At 42.7% G+C, this 24,214-nt stretch overlaps 1 protein-coding gene across 6 annotated transcripts in view; it reads right to left on the bottom strand.

Annotated features, from left to right (window-relative positions):
* The window catches only part of DNM3 (dynamin 3), a 352,871-nt gene that overhangs the window by 239,670 nt on the left and 88,987 nt on the right, over window positions 1–24,214 (bottom strand). For all 6 annotated transcript variants that reach the window (XM_081120434.1, XM_081120436.1, XM_081120431.1 and 3 more), the window contains exons 5-10: window positions 16,075–16,173; window positions 15,348–15,508; window positions 14,468–14,610; window positions 11,038–11,173; window positions 9,075–9,142; window positions 5,705–5,843 (exon numbers count right to left, since the gene is read on the bottom strand). In XM_081120434.1, the coding sequence (XP_080976560.1) occupies window positions 5,705–5,843; window positions 9,075–9,142; window positions 11,038–11,173; window positions 14,468–14,610; window positions 15,348–15,508; window positions 16,075–16,173 (746 nt within the window). The remainder of the gene's footprint in view (window positions 1–5,704; window positions 5,844–9,074; window positions 9,143–11,037; window positions 11,174–14,467; window positions 14,611–15,347; window positions 15,509–16,074; window positions 16,174–24,214) is intronic.

Here is a 24,214-nt window from a genome sequence, read left to right as displayed (position 1 = left end):
AGAGACAACAGTGAGAAACAGCCCAGAGGAAGCATGTACACTGCCCCCCTCCGGGTTGGAATCTACCCCTGTGCTTTGTTATTTGAACACACATAAATCCCATATTTTTCACTGATGTTTGTTTACATGGCTTAAGAAAAAGAAATTAAATATTTTACACATAAGACATTCAACACGAGGACCTGAAAATGAAAATACTATTGGTTTGTATATAAAGTCGCACTATAGCTAGAGCAACTAACTATACATTAGACTGCCCAGGGCAGTCTTGGTTCACTCCTGTTTTTCCAGAGAAAGTGTTAATAGCTCTCCTTTCCATTTCAGAACTGTCCTGCATCGGGTGATAAGTTATAGGGTCACCTTTCTGTGGCTCATGTGCAAAGGGGTCAAGTAATAAAGTCCTGGCATACTCAACTTTAATTAGAATTATTTTGTTTTGTAAAAGATTTTAATTAGACCAGTTTTGAAGTAAAAGAACTGAAGGTAGATAAAATAAGGCCAAAAAACCAGAACATCAAAATGGGGAATAAGGAAAAGGAAGGTATTTGTGTTCAAATTTTCATTTTAAAAAGAATGATGATAATATTCTTTAAAAAACAAGTGCAGATTTCTTTAGCATCAGGTTCTCCTTTGAACATCTAAACTGTTAATAAGTATTTGTAGAAGGCCTCTTCTGTAAGGTTAGTCATTGTGTTAGGTGCCAGGGATAAGATGCATAAAAAATGCAGCTCTGTTTAAAAAGGCACTTATAAAAAACAACAACTCACAGACACAGACAATAGCATGGTGATTATCAGAGGGAAAGGGAGTGGGGCAGGTAGAAGAGGGTACAGGGGATAAATGGTGATGGAAGGAGACCTGACTTGGGGTGGTGAACACATAATACAATATACAGATAACGTATTAAAGAGTTGTACACCTGAAACCTATATCATTTTATTAACCAATGTCACCCCAATAAATTCAATGAAAATTTAAAAATTAAAAGAAAAATAAAAGGTGCTCATAATCAGCAAGAAGAAGCATCCACCTAAACAAATAAATGACATAAGTCACAACACAGTGTCATAAATGCTATGATGAAATAAACACCGGGTGCGGATGGGAGCCTTGAGACTCAGTGAGGATGGGGACCAGGAGAGGACTCAGACGCCCCACAGGAAGGTTTTTGGGGAAAAGACGATGATTAAGCTGGATCTCAAAAAATAAGAGGAGATGGCAGGTGAAGACAGGAGGGGAAAGGAAACATTCTAAACAAAGAGAACCACATGTGCAAATGCTACGGGCATAAAAACATTTCTGTAGAGTGTAAATCAGAATGGCTGGAGCGAGCAGACAGTGACAATGGGTGTAGGTGGAGAAGTACTCAGAGAACAGAGGGCGAAACTACGCACAACTGTGAATGAAGAAACTTTCTCAAGATATGAGGAGCCAATGAGTGATTCTGAGACATCAGGGAGAAGAGATTGCAGAAGGCTACTTGGACAGCTGTGGGAGAATGAGTTTGAGGATGGCCAGACTGGTAGAAAGATCAGTGAGGAGGCCAGTGGGCTGATTTAGTTTAAAAAAACAACTGTTGGGCGTCTTAAGAAAAAAGAGTAGTTGCAGTAGACTGTAGAGTAGACAGTCTTGGGAAAGAGGCTCAAGCTGAAGTACAGATTTGGGAATCAAGAATATTTTAAGTGGCAGCTGGGCTATGGAAGATGTGCTCTGCCAGGAGAAAGGACAGTGACAGGAGAAGAAAACCAGGAGTTAGTTCTGCAGGACTCCAGGCAAAGATGGATAAATCAAAGGAAATGGAAGAAAACCCGTGGGGGGGGGGGGGTCGGCTTCAGAAAGAGTGAAATACAGTATCAGGAATGAGGTTGTCCATTAGATTTGGCAATCGGGTCTCTGGCTGACCCTGCCACAGTTATTTCAGCAGAGTGGTGGGAGTGTAGAATTCAAATTCCAGAGGGTTAAGGAATTAGCTGGAGGTGAGGGAGTAAAGAGAGCAAGCATAAACTACTTTTTCCCCCAAGAAGACTGGCCATGAGGAAAAGGAGAGGAACAGGGCAACAGGCAGGCTTTTGTTATTGTTGTTACTGCTTTTAAGTTAGGAGAGACACAAATATATTTATATGCTCATTTTTTTAATGTGCCAAAGGTGATGATTCAGGAAATATAAGAATCAAAAAGTAAGTTCCGAAGGAGGTGAGAGTACAGGTCGGAGCCCAGCCCTGATCAGGGTACCACCTCAACAGAGAGGAGGGGCAGGGCTGGGAAAACGGGTAAGTTTGGGGGTCATGAGACAGGAAACTGATGTTTGCATACATGGGCCCTACTTTCTCTGTAAAATCATTACTGAAAATAAGGGTGAGAGTGAGGATCGAAGTGGCTTAAAGAGAGTGCTAAAAGTTTAGCCTCGCTACTGTGGCGCACACGGGAAGTCGCTACCTAATGAGACGCTGAACGCAGTGGATGCACCACAGCACTAATCTACCTGCTGAGCGATTCCTCCAAGCTCTTCAGCAACCTGGTGGAAAGGGAAACAAAGGCAAACGGGACATCTGGCAGCCCTGCAGTTTCAACAGGCGGCAGAGTTAATCCAGGTGAAACTGCAGTGATGGACCAGAAAGTTAAAGGCAGGAGCACTGCTTGTCGCCTTATGCTTCTCAGCTCCAAATGCAGCCTCCTTGCCCCCTCTGTGAAAAAAAACCTCTGGGCCCTTTAAATGTTTTGCCTTTGCTGCCAGCCCAACTTGAAGCTTTGTTAGGCAAGCCCTGGACCTAGAGAGACCTTGTGGAAGGGAATAAATTTGGGTGTGCTCACCGAGCAGCAGGCTCGCGCTCCCTGGCACCCCCGCCACCTCCCCAGAAGAGTCTGGTAGCAGAGCACCTCCACTGAGACCCTGAGACACCTCCATGGATGGCTTTTCCCTCCTGGCTTGCTTCAGAGAGCAAGTTTCCAGCAAGTTCTGCTGGAACAACACTAAGCAACTTTTCTACCATTCAGTGAGTCACATTGGTGGCCCTGGTCTCAGGCCTGGGCAAGGTCTTCCTTCCTAGGTACCCCCAGAGGGTAGCCCCTTAGCACCTGCTTCTTAGCTATTCCTCTATTCAGTAGTTCTCTTAACTTCTCACTAGCCAGTCCCCCATTACTCATCCCCTGCTGTGGTTAATACTGTTTTATAGTAAGCATTCCCCATGCAAATCATGGTGTGGTTTCAACTCTCTTCTGACCAGACACAGACTGATAACAATGGTCAGGAAAGAAAATAAAACTAGGAGAAAACAGGTAGCCTGGAAGAAAACAGAGACCAAAGGACCTTATGGAAGACTTTTTAAAGGAAAGTTAAGGCACAGTATTTGGAAGCCACACAAGGAGTAGGCAAATGATGAATGATCTGGGCCCTAGATCCTTTGGGTTTGGGCCAACAAATGCTCTCCAGTGAAGAGAGCTGCAGGGTAAACAGTCATCTGGGGGAGAAAGCTAGGTTTCATTTAAGGCAAACTGTAAAATGTTTTGAGAAGACAGTACAAATATACAACCACCACTGATCCAGGGAGCATAATGGAAAAGGCCATTCAAAGGGTGGAGAGCAAAGGACAGAGCCCAAGTGTCCAGGACAAGCTGTCTCATCCTGTGCCATCGGGCCCCACTGCTGATTTTCCAGCAAGTTGGATGCAATGGGAAATGATAAAAAAAAAATGATTCATACATACCATAAACACTTTCTATAACTCAAAACATAAATGTGCACACATGTGCCAACCTTCTGATGTAAGGCCAAAGCCCGTCCCCAGCATATGGATCTGCTGAGAGGAACTGTGCGTCTTCTGTCTCCCATAAACCACATCCTTCATCTACAAGTTCCAGTTTGCTTTCTTCAAAGTGGAAGGAGAAGCTGAATGCAGAGCCCATCTAGGTTTGTACCACTCCCCCACGCCTTTCAGCCCTGTCCCGCCTAGACCCAGTCAATGGCAAAGCTTATGTAGGTAATCTTTATCAAGTCTTTCCAAAGCTGAGTTTTCAGAGAAACAGAACTCGTTCTCTCCTGCATCCGATCACTTTATTAACTCTCCACTTAAACCACATAGTTAAAATAAGAGCTACAACTGGCTAAACAGGTCTGAGGACGGACACAACACAAGGGGCTCTTGGGAAGGGGCCAGCTTAGCTGGTGGAGCAGGCACTCGAGGAGGAGCCTTTGGCTGAAGACCTCTGTGCTGAGGGAGACAGGCCGGGTGGCAGAAGGAGACGGCAGAATCAGTTAATTCCCTAAGTCAGTGAAGAGGAGGCGAACGAAGAGAGTTTCATTGACAGGTGACAAGACTGGGCGCATTTTGAGGCGCAGGCAAGGATGGGACAGGGAATATTATTTATCAACTGGCTTCAGGTTCCCAAATAGAGAGCTGGTATAGACTGTTTTTTCCTCCCCCATGTGCACTTTCCCTTTCCTCAGCCCCTTCACTTCTATGGCTTTTCCTGTTCTGGAGAACAGAGATTAGGACTCGAGGGAACATGGTGGAGGAACTGAAAGAGGCCTGGAGCAGGGTCTGCAGCCCCAGAGCCTCTTCTGGACCTCACGCTGCCCACGGAACACCTTTGCTCTCTTCCCACTGACGTCTAGGACTTCAGCCTGCTTTCCTCTTTCACCACTTACATCTCTTCTTCATCTGAGTTGTTCTGCCAGTAACTGGGGACCAAAACTCATATTCATTCACATTCTCTGTCTCTCTCATTCCTTCCCTTGCTCCCCACTGAATTTCCAGAGAGGTGACTCATAGTAACCATAAAAAAAGGGAAGGTAACAAAACTAACAAAACTACTTTTTTGGTGCACTTCACGACAGTGTTGATCTTTCAAGAAATGATCAATATACCAGTGTTAACAATCATAGGGCTAGGTCTACCCACCCTAAACATCATCTTTAACCTATTCCTGCATCTTCCAGTACAGGGTACCCCTTTCCTGTCCCCATGGAATGGATAGAATCCAGCACAATTCTGCCAAGTTCCTCAGTGAGAAGTCCCCCAGATTTGATAGATGTTACGAGGTAGTAATGGTCATTTATAGATCAGCCGCCTTTGAGAGAGTAACTACGGTCATTAACCAATGTGTTAAGGGCCCTGTGGTTCTCAGGCATCATCTTATTTAATCCACACTGAGGTAGTATTATCATTACTATCATCATCCCCATTTCACGGAGAAATTACAAAACTTTAAGGATTAAGTATGACGCTCAAGGTCACACAGAAGTGAGTAACACAGCCAGGATTTGAACCTAGGTCACTGGACCTCAGAAGCTGAGCTCTTAACTACTAGACCACACTGCTCCCTCCCAGAATGTCCAGGTTCAAGTGGAATTCACGTAAATTTAGGAGAATTTCCTTACCAATATACACAAAATCAATGATTCCCTTCCCCATAACAATTACCCTGATCTGTGCACCAAAGGAAAATTAGTTTAGGGCATTCATGTAATTCTTCTAAAGTGATGTTGACCTGTTTAAGCAACGTATTTGGAATGAGTAATAGAGACAGTATGCTGACTAACAGGAGATCAAGTCCCACTCAGTCCTTCTCACAACCCCTCCCCTTGAGCAAACACACCACCTTCTAGAACAAAGTTGGGGGGGGGGGGGGGGAGGCATGCAGCAAGGTAGGAAAGACGGGTAAACCAAACAGGCAGTTGTTGGGAAGTTCAATAATTCTAGCTTACTTTTTTGGTGCACTTCTTGACGGTGTTGATTAATTCTTGCATCACCAGATCTACACTCTTCAAGGAAGGCCCTTTCAGCTTCACGATTTGTTTTTTGACTATTGCTTCAAACGCCATGTCCGGAGTGAACAGCCCTGTCCTGAGGGTAAGAAAGAGAGCCAAGCATTAGATATTTTAAAATGAGTAATATCCAGTACTCGTTTGAAAATGTTTTGACAGGCAACTTAAAGAAAGCATGTTAACACCCCAGTTTAAAAGTCACAGAGCGATTTATTCTAGCCACAGCATCACTTGTAATATCTTTAATACTAATATTCCATAATAAATTCTGTTCTATAGATGATTAATATTACCTAAAAATAGGTCCCCCAGTGTTTACATGGCACATCACCTGGCTTTCTAATTAACTTGTCTCATTTCACAGTCTCACAGCAATGAAAAGGAATGCTACAATGGGAACGGTGTCCTAAATTGACATTTTTCTTTCTAAAGTATTCCAAAAGCAATCCTCTCTTGCCCTCTGTGGAACAGGACATAGTCCTCATTTCTGAACGCCAAAACTGTTAACATTACTGAGAAGTTGTGCTGTAGTGAGCACAGTGGGTCCCAGTCTGAGGTAGGGGAGCTGGAGGAAAAAGGAACCCGGGATGTTGAAATGTTGAGTTTACAAACAAACAAACAAAAAACAATACTGAAATAGCAAGTGCCTTTTTCATCCGGCTCAAGTCCATTCAAATGGTATCGGAATAATGCTTTTCTTGTGCTGTGCGACAGCCCGGGAAAGCAGACGTGTGTGTGTGTGTGTGTGTGTGTGTGTGTTTCCTAAAAAGCAAAAAGTAATTACTCATACTGAAACAAAGGTCCATGGAGACAAGAGGGACCCTAGACCCTGAGCATGGGCCATCCCCAAAGACCTGCAGCTCTGCGCAGTGTACTTAGCTCCCCATTTCTAAACCCTCCTGCCTTTCTCTTCTCCCCTCTCCTTCCCTAACTCAACTCTATTGTGTGTTTTTTGGGAAATTGCTTTAACACATCCCTTAACCGGCTTTACTCTACATCTCTCCTAATCATCTACTTAGCACCCTCTGCTCACCTCTATTTCTAACTGTAGCAATCATACCAGATTGGAACTGCAATTTCTCCACCACCAATACAGAATGAAATCCATACTGTTGAGTCTAACATTAGAAATTTCCCCATCCGACCCCACCCTTCCTTTTATTTTCCTCTTTCCTCTCTGTGCACCCTATGTTTCCACCATACCGGACCATCTGCCTTTTCAAGCACACGCACATTTTACATCCCTGCCTTTGTCTGTGACATTCACTTCGAAATCCCTGCAATTTCGGCCCATCCACATCCCACCTGTGCTTCAGAGCCCGGATCACGACCACTTCCTCCAGCACCTGCCCCAGTCCTGACGCCCACGAGGCCTTCTTCCCCTGAACCTCAACATCCTACTTTCACTGCAGTGATCCGAGCACGTTTTAGCCCCATTACTACACTGGTGGGAAGTGTCACTTTCACATTTAGCTGTGTTTGTCGCACAAGGACTGTCTCCCTCCCTTGCTCATCACTGGTTCTCAGTGTTGCAGAACAAAGAAAGAACCCTCAGGCCCTTAGCAGTCGAGGGAGGTTTCTATTATTCACATATCCAGCAGAATCAACTAGGGACAACACTTGTCATACGTGCACTCTATGTACATACAGGACAACACTATCTTATAGGCAAATTAACTCCAGGACAATCGTAACCACCAACCTCTTCTGCTTGTGTGCACTTACGTCAGAAATCCACAACCCTGAACTGCTGAGCTTTGGCAGGTACAGTCAACAAAAATGTATCTCGTAAGGAGTTATAAAAGCCAAGTGAAGTACTGTATTTGGCTAAGTGAAAATATGTTGTGACCCAAAAACTGTGACCAGATAGACATGTGCAAACACAGCTGTGCCCAGGTAAGGAGCTAGGCCTGGTTCTATAGCAGATACGCTCTGGACTTGACGGAGAAGACAAGAGCTAGCAGGGCCGTAGGAAGCCTGTGGAGGTGAGAGAAATCAGGTTTGCTCGAGGTGTTCTCTCCTCTTCACTAGGTAAACACTGCGTACCGGTACTATAGGAGACGGAAAAATTGTTTCCATTTTTAAATGCTAGCTAATTCAAATGTCTTAACTCCACATTCACACTCAAGGTCAAAATCGCCCACCACATTCACACTCAAGGTCAAGTTTTGCCCTCTCAGGTTCTGTTCCCTAAATAGTCTCCACTTGGCCCTGTGTGCGCAGGGCACGTGGGCACCAGGCATGCGAGTGCTGGGCACGTGGACACGGACGCACGCAGCACACTCGGCTGAAGCTGAGATACCGCAGCCGATAGACAGGGGGCACCTCCCTCTGATGGGATAATCCATGAAGTCGGGGACCTAAGTTTCATCAGCCTGCATTCAGGGCACCTCAATTTAACATAGGCTCCATCACATTTTGTTTAGCCTTCTGGAAGTGGAGTCAAGAAATGTGTGTTTTAAATTCTTTTTTCCCCTATCATAGTCCTTTAAAGAAAGTAAATGCACTTCATACCACTTTATACAAGGGTGAGTCCAGGCACAAGGGCCCCTCCCAGCCTCATGGCCTCCACTCTCCAGTCTACATTCCCAACTGCAGTCAACATGCATGACCCCCAGCTCCATGAACACAGGCTGCATGTCACCACCTCTGCCTGTGTTCACACTGGTCCTTCCACTTCAAGCCCTTTCACCCTCCAGCCCTAACACATGCCATCCTCTCATGTCTCACTGCATTGCTCCCTACCCCATCCACACACACACACACACACACAGACATACACACACATAGGCACACTGAGACACACACCCAAGAGAAACAGACACACACATGCACGCACGCACACCCACACACACGTACGCTCACAGCACACCTTTGCCAGTTGAAATCACTCTTGTCCTCTAAACAGACAAGGTTCCACTCAAAAGTTACCACCTTCATTAATCTTCATCAATCTTGCTCCACAAGTCCAGCCAAAATCAATCTGTCCTGTCCCCATGTAAGTAGCGATGACTTCTGAGCACGTCGGGCCTCCCTCCCTGAGAAGGAAGGCTCTGGAGAGCGAGGGTCCTGGATGCAGCAAGCACAGTGCTGTCAGTGCAGACGCGTGTCTGTTTTTCTAACTGAAAAGGACCCAGAATGACGATACGGGGAATTACCATTGAACCCAAACCAGGACTTCCTACCTCTCCCTTCCACCTCTGTGTTCTACTCGGCTCAGATGGTGAAAGGCTACTTCGCTAGCCGCTTACAAACATTCATCTTCTTCTAGAAGCCGGAGTGAAAGACAAGGAAAATGTAAATCACTTGCCTGATGCCATGTATGTTTTTGATCGCGTAGCTTATTTCTCTTCTCAGTTCCTTCTCGTTGAACTCCATCTGCAGATGCAAGATGAGCCACAGTTGTGACACTTAATTCCGTTGACTAATAATGCTATTGAATATTAAAGAATAAGAATGACTTGACTTCGTTATTAATAAATGGATGCTCATGTCTTCCCTAACTTAAACCCAGATGGTCAGAACATCTGTTTATATAAAGTTCAAGGCAACAGAGACCATTAGGGATTTCTGGGAGTTTTATTTCGGTGCTACAGATTTTAACTCTGTTATAATAGATAGGAGTGCCGTGCGTCAAGGATGCCTCGTGGACATAGAGCTGGCCACACATTCGAAATCTCTAATTTTTCATTCTTTTGCTAAATGTAGAAAATGTACTCACAGACAAATGCATTAATAAGAGTGTCCCCTGATGTGCAACAGCAGTCCAGCTGTGCTGAGATGAACAATGACTATCTTTTCTCCCTGGCCATGTTAACCACCTGAGCTCTAGGCCTCTTTATAAGAGGAAATTAATAGTATTTTGCCAATCCAACACAGGACAGATTGTGCCTTTCTGTGTTCCAACCCAGAAGTTCTAGGTGCCTGAAATTTATTTGGAAGTAGGATCAAAGTATCAGGGAGCTTAGACCTGTAAGGGCATCAAGAGGCCATCAAGGGTTCAGCCTGACTCCTGAGATTTGGTCTCTCCGGTCTCACTGTCTGTCCATTTCCCCTCGCACTTGGTGCCATACAACAATGAATTGCTTTGTTCCCTGCCCACACCCTGTGGCTCCACGGCTCAGTCTTCACTGGGCCTCCCTTTCTGTCTGGAATAATCTTCCCCTCCCTCACCTCCTCCTGCTTAACTAGCTGCTCATCCTTTTTCCAAACTCAGCTTGAAATCCCTGACACTTTGGGCAGTGATTTGTGTCCGTGGGCTGTTTCCATAGCACCCTGTGCTAAAGTTTATCACTGTCCTTAGCACATTCTAATGAAACTCTCTGTTTACCCATTTACCTCCCAGACCAAGATATAAGCATCCGTCTCTGAACGTGCGGCAAGCAGCCTAGTCCCTGGACCACTTAGCTGCCTCCTGAGCACCTGGACATGACAGGATTCATGCTTACACACAAGCTCGGCTTTGCCTTGGTTTCCCTCATCAGATGGGCACTAACATGTGCTCAGCTGTGCAAGCCCAAACCTTGGGAGTCATCTTGAATGTTCTCTTTCTTGCATCCCCCAGACTCAGTCCAAGCCCTGTGGACCCTACTTCCCAAGTCACAAATCCAGCCTAATTGGGCCCTTTCTTCCTCTGAATTCATTTCATATCTCCTTCCCTTCCTCAGCCCTACACTGCCCCATCTGTTCTTTACCTGCTACAGGTGCTGGATTTAGGGCCTTGTCCTCGGCTGCTTATAATGAATGACCCTCTTCCCCCAGATCCTCACAGCTGACCTCTTCGCACCACTGTGGTCATGTTTTCAAGGTCCCCTACTTGGAGACACCTTGCCTGAATGTCCCGTCAAAAGTGGCTCCCCTACTCACTCTCTCTCTCCCATCATGTTACATAATTACACTTGAGATCTTCTTACTTTGTCTATTTTCCCCACCAGACAGTGTCTCTGTCCCGATCACTGGCACCTAGAACACTGGCACAGAGGAGGTGCTCGAGAAATATTTTTCAATCAATTAGACAACAAATCAACATCATAGGAACTCAACTAGTATTTGTTGAAATAATTTGAAATGTCATCAGATCTCATTGACTAAAATCAGGACCCTCAGTAAGAAATTATTTCCCTCCTAAATTTCATCACCTGATTAGGAAAGCTTTCATTCAAAGAACTACCTTAGTCCCATGCCACTTCTGTAACATTTTATGGACAGTTATGTAGCATGGAATATGGAAATGAAGTGAAACGGACAGGGGGGAAGTAACGTTTGGTACAAACCTTTACTATCTCAAAAGGAAAGCGTTCATGGAAAATGCGATTGATCTTTGCACCCCCTGAGAGCTCCAGGGTATCTACTTGATCCCCTGAGCCTTCAATTCTCTTCTCAAAGTCCACGGCAAATTGCTGAACCATCCTGTAATTGGGAGAGAGAAATAAATTCCAGTTAAAGCGACAGGGCTCTGCATTTCTAATTTCAATTCTCTGTGCTTATCCCCTAGAAACCTTTTCCTGGTGTTCTTAGTGGCACCTACTGGCAGAGTTAACATTGCACTTTGCTCAGCACTCAAAACGCAATGATCTGAAATAACACACTATTAAGATTTATTTTAGACATTTAATTAAATATGCATTCTAGGGGTGGAGGAGATTGATTGGGGGAAAAAGAGGGACATCTGTAATACCTTCAACAATAAAGATAAATTAAAAATAAATAAAATTTAAAAAAAATAAAATATGTATCCTAAATATCTGTGCCATTCAATGCACTCTGTCCATTTTGTTGCAGTCATAGAATGGCATTTAAAAATACTTGAATTCAAGTTAAGCAATAAAAGTTTACAGAGAACAAAGAAGCCACGGCTCCTATGACATCACACCCAGTGTTCCAACCGCTCTAGCTGAGCGCCTGCCCTTCGAGAACAACTCTCTTCCCCACCCCCAGGGTCACAGGCCTCAGAACAACATAAATGTGTGGCCCCCACACTACAACTAGCTCTAGCTTGGCTTCTCAATGGCTCCTCACAATTTGATAATAAAAAACTCCTTAACCCTATCACCCAAGATGCTCCATGGCCTGGCCCCAGCCGCCCCATCTCTTGCTACTTTCACAAACACCTTCCATGCCAGACACACAGAGGCAGCACCCATAGGTATCGCTCCTCTGTGCTTTTTCTTTCTGCACAGACTACAGTTCTCTCGGCCCCTTGCACCTTTAGTGGTCTAATTTCTATCCTTCAAGGCTCAATTTAAGGATTCATTTTTCCAGGAAATGTCCTGTTATCCGTGGCCCTATCCATCCCCTCCCCTCATTGGCACCCAGGCCCTCCTCTGCTTCCTCAGCATGTTTTCAGCACAGCCCTTGGAAGAGTTCAGCACCACATTCACCCACCAGTCTCCCTCCTGAGAGCAGTGGCCATGAGTTTTATTTATCTCCCGCTGCTGGATGTGTGAGAGGTATTCCAATACATTCAATGAAGGAAGGAATTACCTTAAGATGGTTGGTAAAAAAAAACACACAAAGAAATATACTGCAGGGAGAGAATGGCCACATGCATTGGTGATGACCGGGTTTAGAAACTCTGATTTGGACAGAGTTTCAAAATCTAATAGGAAAATCATGCAAACCATCTAAAACTTGCAGCATCTTTTATCAAAATCATGGATAAATGAAAAGTAACTGAAAATTATTAGACCAGATAATCTAGAATATAATTAGATGTGGCTATAGCTATATTCACGCATATGCTAATGCTGGTCTGGTTTTTTTTAACACCTGGAAGGGTATGCATGCATGACATACGCTCGGAAACAATGGGAAATTTTAGAAAATGTACGTCGCGCCCCTTTCCCAGTCCTGACACTGCAGCCAGCACAAAGGACACCCAAGTCCCCAATACCCTTGCCCTCCTCCCACCTGACAGACTCCTCCCTTACCTCGAGGTCTCATTCAAGTTCACTTGCTCTGTGAACTCACACCCTTGCTCCATGTCACTGCTTCTGCTTCCTCACTGGGCTCCCTTAACATTTTATACTTACCAGAGACACTGCATTTATCAGATTAGTTTCCTAAATGTTTGTTTCCTCTGCTCTACTGTGGCCTCTTCTTGAGGCCAAAAATCTTATCCATTGTTGAATCCCCAGATCCAGACGCCAGGTGGAACACACAGAGATGAGAGGAAGGCGGGAAGGCAGGCGAGCAGAAAGGGAGGAAGGAAAGGAAAATGGAAGAGAGGGGTGGAGGGAGAGAGGAAGGAGCTGAATCACTCATCTACCAGGGAGAAGCTAACTGTGGAAAGTCTGTAATCTGAGTCCAATGGAGTCACAGAGGCAAGACCCAGTCTTCACAAGGACAATAGTTTCGGTTGGATGTTAAAATGATGACCTAAGGCCTACACAGAAATAGTTTTCCTTTCCTGTAACTTGAAGAGTTTTTGTAGGTGCTTAACCCAAGCCAAGAAAGAAAAGGAAAAAATGAACTAGGAAAGAGTTGAATCCAAGAAAAATTTATTTCCTCTGTATGATCTCATAATTTTTTTAAATGGGATAAGATGATGCATATAAAATGCTACCTAAATAACTTGATCATTTAGAAATCTCCCCACAAAGAAAGGAATTATATCATGCATTTTAAACCGAATTAAGGGTATTTTGATTATAAAACTGCAGAGGGAGAAAGGGACCATAAGAGGGGGCAAGCATTGCCCTGGCCATCTGGTTGGGTGTCGTCCCATGCACTGAAGGGTTGCCGGTTCAATCCCCAGTCAGGGCACATGCCTGGGTTGCAGGCTCGATCCCTGATAGGAGGAGTGGGAGTGCAGGAGATAGCCAATCAGATCGATGCTTCTCTCTCCCTCTCCCTTCTTCTCTCTAAAATTCTTTAAAAAAAGAAAAAGAGTGGCAAGCATTTATCTTTGGAGATGGACTTCAGATGCCCTGGAATTCAAGCTGGGAAGGGTGTTTTCTGGTTGAAAGGCACCCGAGGCAAGTTACAGTTCTGGGAAAAATGACAGAGGAGGCTGGAAGGGACCAAAAGAGGGCGTCAGGGTAAAAGACACAAGGAGCTGGTCATTCTCTAACGACGCTGCAATCCTACCCCAAAGCCCCAAGGGGATAAATCTAGTAACCAAGGATAAGATGGGAAGATCATGAGGGAGGAAAAAGGTACTTGGCAGTTTTCACAGTTGCGTTTTCAAAGGGCTAACTAAAATCATTATCGACAAGGATACAGAAATTTCAATGTGTCTGCACTTCTCTATTGAATCCTCAGTGCTCATTCCACTGGAAAACACATGCAGATCACATGAAGTGATCGAAAGAAAAAGATAAGTACAAGTGACACCGAGAGAAATTGTACAATACAGGTGACTCTTTCAACAGGAGCTCTGCCCACTTCTAATTCTAAGGGCAAAAAAACCCCCGCTGAGTTATCCTATTGGTGTTACCCGTTTACTGAATGCAATTATAAAAACACAATAAAACTGGGCACAGGGATGGGCAACTGGTTAAATTTATAACAAAAGAGTAAGACCAACAATTATTCTTCAAGAAAATGTAGATTCCTGGCTCATTGTATAACATATACAAAGCCTCCTATACTTGACTCGCTACTTCTGTTACGCCTAGAAAACAGCAAGATCAATAACAGACTGACAGGGAAAAACAAAGGGAAGAAATTCTGGGGCAGAACAAGGGAGGGAGAGGGGCTCACTGCAGCAGGGCTTTGGTCTTCCTGGTGGGGTCCTCGGGCTTGAAGTTCTTGTAGGCATCGACTTCATGTTCTATGGAGAGCATCTGGGCCTGCAGTTTGTTCCTGAAGTTTGGTAGGGTGTCTCGAATGTGGTTGGTGAGTTGCTAAATAAAACAAAACAAAATCATACACACACACGACAGGTTAAAGATGAGCTCGTGAGACAAAACTCAGCCTTCACTGTTTTCCTAATCACTCAAAACTGGAGAAATTATATACACAGCTGAGACTGAGTGTGGAGACAGGTGGTCAGAGGACACTCCGACACTCTCCTCTACTGCCCAAGGCAATGCTCAATATGTCTCAATGAGAGTGGCACTTGCTGGGGCCATCTGGTATACCCTGTTCTAATGCAGTTGATGTTACTAATGTGGATGCCTAGTAACACCTGGCATGGATTGATTATCAGATCACTTAACTTGTCCAAAGAAACCTTAAGTTACAATGTGGTGGAAATGAAGGAAGTGGAGAGTTCCAGGGCCTGCCTGACATTCTCAGGACCGCTTGGCTCACCACCCTGGTGGAGCTCGGAAGCACCTGTCAGCTGTGAACCTCCTCTCCATCTGCAGCCCAGACAGGGGCTTGCCTCCACCTCTAGGCCCCAGTCTAACTGTGCTGGGTCACTGGCTTAAGCCTTCAACAGGCTGCATATAAAACTGTGTGCTAAAAGGTATACCCCTGTTCACTGTTCCTCAATATTTATATTCATTTTTTAAATTCCTATCATTTAAGCTGCATGTCTTATGTTAGAAAACAATGAATATAAAAATAAGAAATATGAATTCCAACAGTCACGTTCATATTTCCTAATTGTTATTGTTGCTGGAAAGCACATTTTTACCTGGTTAAGGACCCTCTGCAGGTGTGGGGTCCCCATCCGATCGGCAATGTGTCTGTACGCCGGGTGTGAAAGGAAGAATTTCCTCTCCGCCAGCATGGCGGCCTTGATGTCCTTCTTTCCATCAATGTCCTTCTGGCTTCTGTTCACCACCCCCACGTAACCTGAAACCAAACACACGCCTATGGCATTTGTGGCACTCTTTGTTGTTTATTTTGGGGGGATCGCAAGACTCTCAAAGAGGGTGAACAAGAAAGGCCCTTACTTTTGTAAGGTCCCTTTACAAAAGTCAATTTGCGATGTTAGTATTTAACGAAGGCTGGCTGATTTGGCTAACGACAGTTTTTTAGGATTAACACAATAATATCTCTTCACGCTTAAAAACTCTGTGCATTTTAGCAGAGTATATTTCTTAGCAGTTTTGTCATAGAGCGGATGAGTGAGTCAGACTTAGAAGAGGACAGTATATATTTATGCAGTCTATGAATATTTACACCCTCCCTTCCAAGCCCCCTTTTCTTGTTTCCTTATTCCTGTTAAGGAAGGGTTTTCCCCTTGGATCATTTTTCTTATGTCTTAGTAACATTGTGCCATTCCATAAAAAGCGTAGCTCATCATAAGCCCATGCCTCACGCCCGTGGTGGCATTCAAACCAAGCCTCCCATTGGCCTGCCCGTTGCTTCTCCGCCACATCATCGCAGGAAGTCCTGCGGGGGACACAGCACATTACCCCTGCGAAGAGGCAGCAGCTTGTTCTCTAGTATATCCCTGGCATCCGTTCCCTCATCCATAAGGTCCAGTTTGGTGATGACTCCGATGGTTCTCAGACCTGCAGCACAAACAAACCCAACATTGCATCATCTCGAGAAAACTAACAAATTGTAGAGACGTATTTGTCTCCATGCTAAACACAAAGCACTCACAGGCCTGGCCCCTTTCCTGCTCCTCTCTGTCTTACTTTACTTTCTAAGCCACTGCTTCCCCAGGCCAGTCCGGTGAATGTCAATGGGATGAAGAGGAGAGCTGTGAAACCACCCATCTATAACTTTCTATCTAACAGAGAAAAAATAAGCAGTTGTAGCACCAAAATACTTTTAAATTCATGAGTTTATTTTTGTATCATGCATACATGGCAATTATATATTTAAGTTTTCCTCCAAGGTACTGCATACAACATGTATGCCAAAATTTTTCATGTATGACATTATTTAAAAACATAAACAAATGGGCTACACGTGAGCCAATGATGAGAGTGAGTTATAAATCAAGGCTTATTATTGATCCAGTCAGGAGCTGCGTCCAGTACAGCATTAAACTAGTTACAGTCCATTAGTCCATTGTGTGTGGGGTCCACATGGCTGTGGGCCATGTGGGTGAATGCAGGAGCATAAGAGCCCTGCAAGCCAGGAATGCGAACCAAGGGCAAGAGAGAGAGCTCCTTTGTTTAGGAGATTATATATCTCAAATCTTCCCATGCTTGCAGTGGCCACGACTACTCTGGCCAATGGCCTATTCCCAGGTGTGACTGACAGACAAGTACCTTCCCTATGTCACCCAGACTTTCCTGGGCATGTGTCTATTTGGCCTTCCCTTTGCTCCTTTCCAGCTACTCATGTCTGCATTCACGACAATGTTATCAACAGAATATGCCTAATATTTTTGAAGCCATTAAGAGATTCTGACTTCCAAAGGTGAGGTTGGGGATGCATTAGTGATAGACGTATAGAAGAATATGCAAACAGAGAGTCAACTATCAATCTCAAAGAAGACAGCATCATAGAAATGCAATCATAATTTACCACATGGCTCAGCTGTGAATAACATTTTCAGAATCATAAATATTCATATGCAAAATACGATGGTATAATTACATTAGTTGAACGTGAAGGGTAAGTGTATGTATGTATGTGTAAGTATATGTGGGTATGGGAGACGGACATAGAACAGATGAATCTTCTCTACATCAGAAAGTCAAAACAGAACATCTAAAACTAAAATAAAAATCAAGAAATAGTAGTATAAAGAGATTACATAAAAATATGGAGGTAAATACCAAAAAAAGCTAAAAGGGTTGAAAGTGGTTACCTCTGGAAATAAGCAATCAAGAGTTGGCAGGAATGGGGAAGGGACTGATAGTTTTGATTCAAAGCCTTTGGGACTGATTTTTTAAAGCTATGTACATTTAGAACATTAATAAAAATAAAAGTTGAATTTTAAAAGTATCTTCTTTACTGCTCCCCTATTTCTAAGAAAGCAGAAGAGTCTATGTTTAGTGGTGTGCCAGATGTGGTCAAGGAGATCACTGTCTTTTTCACGTTTAGTTATACAAATAGGCAGCTTAAAATTATCAATGAAGCCCTGCTACCAGACTCCAGACCCACACCGACAGATCTCAAAGCCATGGCCAGAGAGTTTCCAAGGCAGCCTATTTTGCAAACACTTCACTGGAAATATGAAGACTCAGGTAAAAATAATAACAGAGACCAATTATTGAGCCCTGATTATGAGCCCACCTCATCTAGGATTTGAAATGACTCATTGCTGTGGGTACTATCATTTCCTCAATTTCACAGATGAGGAAAGTGAGACTTGGAGAGGAAGGAGTACACTGTGTAAAGCCTCACAGGCTATAGGGCGTGAAATCCAGGCAACCTAATCCCATTTCCAATCACTGTATTTTTCTGCCTTCCAATTCTTCGCAGATTCTACAAGTGATTAGCTGTGTTCTTTGGCAAGTTTGTTAGATGTCTCTTTAAAGTCAAGAATTCTGGGACAGAGAACAATTTCCAGTAGTAAGTAAACTAAAGAGTAATTTCATAAAATGCCTTGCCCTCCAACTAAAAGGAAAATATAAATAATAAATTAAGAGCCAATAAATAATGTGTGATATTGTTTCAATTATGTTTCTCCTCAGGAAAGAACAGCTACAATGATGAGTGCTGATGAAGACCTTGAAAAGACACCCAAGGCATATAAAAAATCTGATTCTTATATGCCTAGAGGCCAAGAGCACTGACCCAAGGGATAGACTGCTTGGATTCAAGTCCCACCTGTGCCTCTTATTAGCTGCAAGACATCAGTTTCCTCGTCAGGGTAACCACATCAATAGTGGAACCATTCGTCACAGTTTACATTTGATGCCTAGAATAATTATGATTTTTTAATTGATTTTTTTTAGAGAGAGAGGAAGGGAAAGGGAGAGAAAGAGAGAGAGAGAAACACTGATTTGAGAGCCAAACATCGATTAGCTGCAGCTTGCACTCCCCCTACTGGGGATCAAGCCTGAAACCTGGGCATGTGCTCTGACCGAGAATTGAACGGGAGACCTTTCAGTGAGCAGGATGATGCCAAACCAACTGAGCCACACCAGCCAGGGCTGGGATAATTATTAACAGCATCCCCTTTAACTCTCAAAGGACTTCCAGTTTGAAAAAATAAGTGAACTTCCTGTTCATGCTAATTCATCAATAAAAAAGAGAAACCAGCATGTAAGGAGCTTGGAAGTTGCCACTGTATCCCAACAATAAGTCAAAAGCAGAACGGACTGAAAAATCAACAGTCCTCCTTATAGTCATCAGAGAAGGGAGTCACAAAGCATTTCCCCCAAAATTCGGAGAGACAGATGTATACAGACATTCACGACCCAGAAGCAGAAAACTCTGAGGAAACCAGGGCCCAGGTAGGAAAACCTGTAATTGGTGAACTGCTGGAAGTTCAGTGTGGAAAGTCTCAGAGCAGAAAACTCCCGGGGGGGCCCAGTCATAGTGGGTACCCATGCTTTTGTTAGTTTTACCTCCAGGTTCTCACAGTGATTATCTGAGAAAAATCTCCTCATGTTTCTGGCACAGGGAGAAAACAAACAATCTGATTTTTAAAATGGGTGAAAGACCTGAACGGACACCTGTCCAAAGGAGATACACAGACGGCAAGTATGTATCTGAAAAGGTGCTCCAGGCCATATGTCATCAGGGAAATGCAAATTAAAGCAACAGTGAAGTATTACTACACACCTACTAGAGTGGCGGCCAAAATCCAGAAGACTAACAGCACCAAATGCTCGCAAGAACGTGGAGCAACAGGAACCCTCGTCTATTGCTGGTAGGGATGCAGAATGGAGCAGCCACTTTGGAAGGCAGTTTGGCAGTTTCTTACAAAACTAAACACACTCTCACCATGGGATCCAGTAATTGCACTCTTTAGTATTTATCTGAAGGAGCTGAAAACTAGCCCACACAAAAACTTGTACACAGATGTTTACAGCAGCTTTCATTATAATTTCCAAAACTTGGAAGCAACCAAGATCTTCAGTAGGTGAATGGATAAATGAACTGTGGCACATCCAGACGATGGGATATTAGTCAATGCTAAAAAGAAATGAGCTGTCAAGCCATGAAAAGACATGGAAGAACCTTAAATGCCTATTAATTACTAAGTGAAAGAGCCTTCTGAAAAGGCTACATACCATATGATTCCAACTACATGACATTCTGGAAAAGGCAAAACTATGGAGGCAATAAAAAAGATTAGTGGTTGCCAAGGGTAAGGGGAGGCAGGAATGAAAAGCAGAGCACAGAGGGTTTTCAGGGCAGTGAAACCATTCTGTATGAGGCTGCAATGGTGGATACATGTCATTAAACATTTGTCAAAACCCATGAAATGTATGACACCAAGAGTGAACCCTAATGTAAACTATGGACTCTGAGTGACAACAATGTGTCAGTGCAGGTTCACTGATTATAACCAACACACCCCTCTGGTGGGGAATGTTAATAGTTGGGGAGGCTGTGTCAGGTGGAGGGTGGGCAGGGACAGAACATATATAGGAACTCTCTGTACTTTCTACTAGGTTTTTCTGTGAACCTAAAATGGCTCTAAAAAATAAAGTCTATTCATTACAGACAATTAAATATCAACACATGTAAAGTACTTTGTATGTAAAAATCACTCAATAAATGAAAGTTGTGATCTCACCAACTTTGTTTCTCATCACCTACTGTTGCGCTGCTCCAGTCCTAAGCCCAGTAACACACAAGGAGAAACAATCTCTCCGTGTGACCATGCATTCTCGCCTCTTCACTTCCTAATGCTATCCCCCTCACCTCCAAATAGCTTCCTCTTCTCTTCTTTTCTTGGTCAATGCCTACCGTCCTTCAGAATCCCTTTCAGGCCTGTTCTGCAGGTCCTGTGTAAGTTTGGAGTCCTTCCTCCATGCCCTCAAAGCTCTCTGTGTACACGAAAATCATAGTTCTTATATGACACTAGGAATCTGCTTATTTGTCTCTCACCCAAAAGGTCATGATCTCTTCAAGGATAGAAATGATATCTAATCTGCATATTCTAAGCAATTCACATAGATGCCAAACAGAGTGGGGAACTCGATAAATGTTTATTTAATAAATAAATAAATAAATGACAAAATAAGCCTACTTATTTTTCTGAGGTTCAGATAAGAATTGAAATACAAATTTCAGAAAGGAAATATGCTACCCTTCTACCATGTTACCTACGTTTGTTGTCAGCACAGTGGTTTTCCTATAAGAACACCGCCATTTCTTCCATTTATGTATGCAACTAAATTACAAGTAGTGTGTTGTTCCATCTAATTAAGAAATGGGACAAAACCAAGCCAGGAACCACATTAGCAGTTTCCAGAAAAGCAATCTGGAACACTGTGTACACTAACACAACAGCAAAGAAGAAAAAAAATCAATAAAGAGTTAGTGTAAACATGTATATAGCAAAATTAAAAACAGACTTAGGAAATTAGATGTCCTTCAGTTAAAGCATTTTTTTTGTTTTGGGTTTTGGTGGGATTGGGGGGGAGTTGTTGAAGTAAATGTTGTTCTTTCTGTTTGGCAAAGATTACGGAATATTTTATTTCTGCAAGCAATCAGCAACGAATGGGAATGGTTTCATGGTGGTTTTTTTCCTGTAAGTTTTCCACAAACATTATTTCCTTGTTACGTCCAACAATTCTGAAGGGCAGTTTTCATTTTCAAAGTCATCAGGTAATATTATTCCATGTGATACTAGGTAAAATATTAAGTGATAGGAAACATAAAAATTACTGTTGCTATGGTAGCAGACACTATCTTGCTCACCAATGTACATTCAGAGTCTAGCAAAATGCTTGAAATATTTAATATTTGTGGAAGGAAGGGAAAGGAGAAGAAGGGAGAAGAGAGATAAGGGAAAGAAAGGAGGAAGAATTACTTCAAAGGTAAGAAAATGAAGGCACGGAGTGGCTCTTTCACTGAGAATCTGTACTTCAAAAATAGAGCAAGGCATAAAGAAACAAAAGAAGAATCCAGACGAACTTAAATCTCTCTGCTTTTTGTCCACCTAAGTCTGTTTCCTTCTTCCTCCTCAGCACACAGCTCAGCTATATTTCCAAATGTCCCTCCCCTTGGAGCTACAGGCCTCCTTATCATCTTCCTGCGATTAAGTTCTAGCCAGTGGAATGTGAGCAGAAGTGATGTGTGCCACTTCTAGGCTGGGTGTGTATAATTTCACATGTGTGATCCTGCCTGCTCTTCCTTCTGCTTGCTGGATCTAACCATGGTAAGTCCCTAAGGGTGACAAACAAAATGATGTTATAGAGAAGCACCATGCTAAGCTGAAAAACTACCCAGGATGGATGGACATATCTACTGTGTGTACCATTACATGTGCCGTTATTACTGCATGTTAGTATAAATAGTAGTACTCCGAAGAAGAGGGCTGCCAAAATGAAAGCCTGGATTAGCAAGGTTAGAGAGCAAGGGAACAAATATTGCAAGTTGGAAAGATGAAGATTCATATGATGTAGTAGCTGTGTATTTTGTAAACCTGCCTATTCTGATAACTTATAAGGCAGACCAACTACCTATGGAAAGGAAAAGCTATTGGAAAGAGCCAGAATGCTAATTTGTCTCGATTGTTCTTGCTGCTTAGAGAAAGGTATTTAAGAAAGATGAGTTCACATATGAAATTTATCATTTTGCAAGGAGAAATATAAAGGATTAGAGAGACTTTAGAAATCTGTGTCCTTTAATGGTTAAAAAGCCAACTGTTCTTATAACTCAAGCAAGACAAGAATAGATGGAAAGGGCTCTGAGCAACAAAGGTCCACTAAGAATTTTCTGTCAAGCAAAGGAGCTCAGTATTTTCAGTAGCTAGCTATGAACAAATAACAGGGTTCAGACTTACCTTCCTGCTGTTAACTACTAGAAAACTGATAAAATATATAAAACAACCATTTTCAGACATGAAATAACAGGTTACGCCGAGGCAATTTGTGGACTACAGTGCAAGGGGGAAAAATCCAAAAAGGCCCCAGCAGTCCCGATTAGTTGAGGAGACATAGATTGGATTTCAAGAAAGTCAAGGCAGCTAGAATTTACAGGACACTGTACTAGATATAAGGGAGCTATGAACAGGAAGAGCTCCAAAAATGTGCATAGGAGTCCCCTTGAGTCTTGGAATGCAGTGCCTAAGGTAAAACTCCACATAGCTGGGCAAAAACAACTTCCAGGTAGCTCTAAATCAAACAATTCCCAGAGCTCACACAGGACTGGGACTCATTTAAGTTCCCACCAGCTAACATGGAGAGATATTGTTGAATTAGAGACATCAGAAGGTCAAACCTCAGTAAAGGTTACTGCAGACCCACCCTTTCAAGAACCTAGAAATGAGCTTCAGGAAATCAAACTGATCACAAGTAATGTAACTAATTGCTGGAACAAAGCCCAACACATTTTTTAAAATGCAGTAATACTCAGCACTCAACAAAGTCAAATTCAAAATAACAAGCATTCAAACAAAAATCACTAGATATACAAAGAAGAGGGAAAACGTGACCACAATCAGGAAACAACAACAACAACAATAATCAATCAATGAAATCTCACTGAGAAACAATAGAATTCACAGATGACATTAAAATGGCTATAATAAATATGCACAAAATGTTAAGGATCTAAAGAAAATGTGAATATAATGAGTAAATAAAAGAATGATAGTTGAAAAAATATAGTTGATATAAGCGCACCAATCCAAGAACTCAAAGAACAGCAACCACCCAAAGGAAACCATACAAGGCGCACCATAGTTAATTTCTGAATACCAGCAATAAAAGAAAAACATAAAAGCAGAAAGGAGGAAAAGCAGGAAATACAAAGATAAGAATAACTGTGGACTTCTAACCAGAAACTTTTAAAGTGCTGGGGGGAAAAAAGTTATCACCTAAAATTCTATACCAGTGAAGAAAATATCTTTCAGAAATAAAGGCAAAATGATGACTTTTTCAGACAAACAAAAGATAAGATAATCTGTTGCCAGAAGACCTGCACTACCAGCAGCGGTAAAAGAGGTTCTTCAGATGAGCTTCAAGCGTCTTGTAGTGCCAGAAAATAAGGAAGTTCTCAAAGTAAAAAAAAAAAAAAAGAGGTTCTTCAAGCTGAAGAAAAATAATACAAGATGGAAACTCAGAACTGCACGAAGAGACAAAAATCCCTGAAAATGGTAAATATGTGGGTAAATGTAAGATAGCTCTTTTTTCTTTTTAATATCTTTAAAAGATAACTGGCTATTTAAAGCAAAAATAAAGCAAAAAAAAACAAAAAACAAAAAACACAAAAAAACCCATACATTCTCAGTGTCATTTAAAACTTATGTAAAGACATATGTTTTATATGTGGAAAAGTTTATAACACATGTAAAAGACAAACAAAAAGATGACAGACTCAAATCCAACTAAAGTGATAATTATATTGAACGTAAATGGTATAAATACCACAATTAAAAGGCAGAGTGAAATTTAAAGAAAACAGCAAAGTGAAATTATGTGCTAAACCACAAGAAATACACTTTAAACACAAGGAAAGAAATCG

Source organism: Miniopterus schreibersii (genome assembly GCF_964146895.1).
Source record: "Miniopterus schreibersii genome assembly, chromosome: 19".
Classification (NCBI taxonomy): Eukaryota; Metazoa; Chordata; class Mammalia; order Chiroptera; family Miniopteridae; genus Miniopterus; species Miniopterus schreibersii.
The sequence above is the reverse complement of the archived record's forward strand: the minus strand, read 5'-3'. Positions and strand labels throughout refer to the sequence as shown.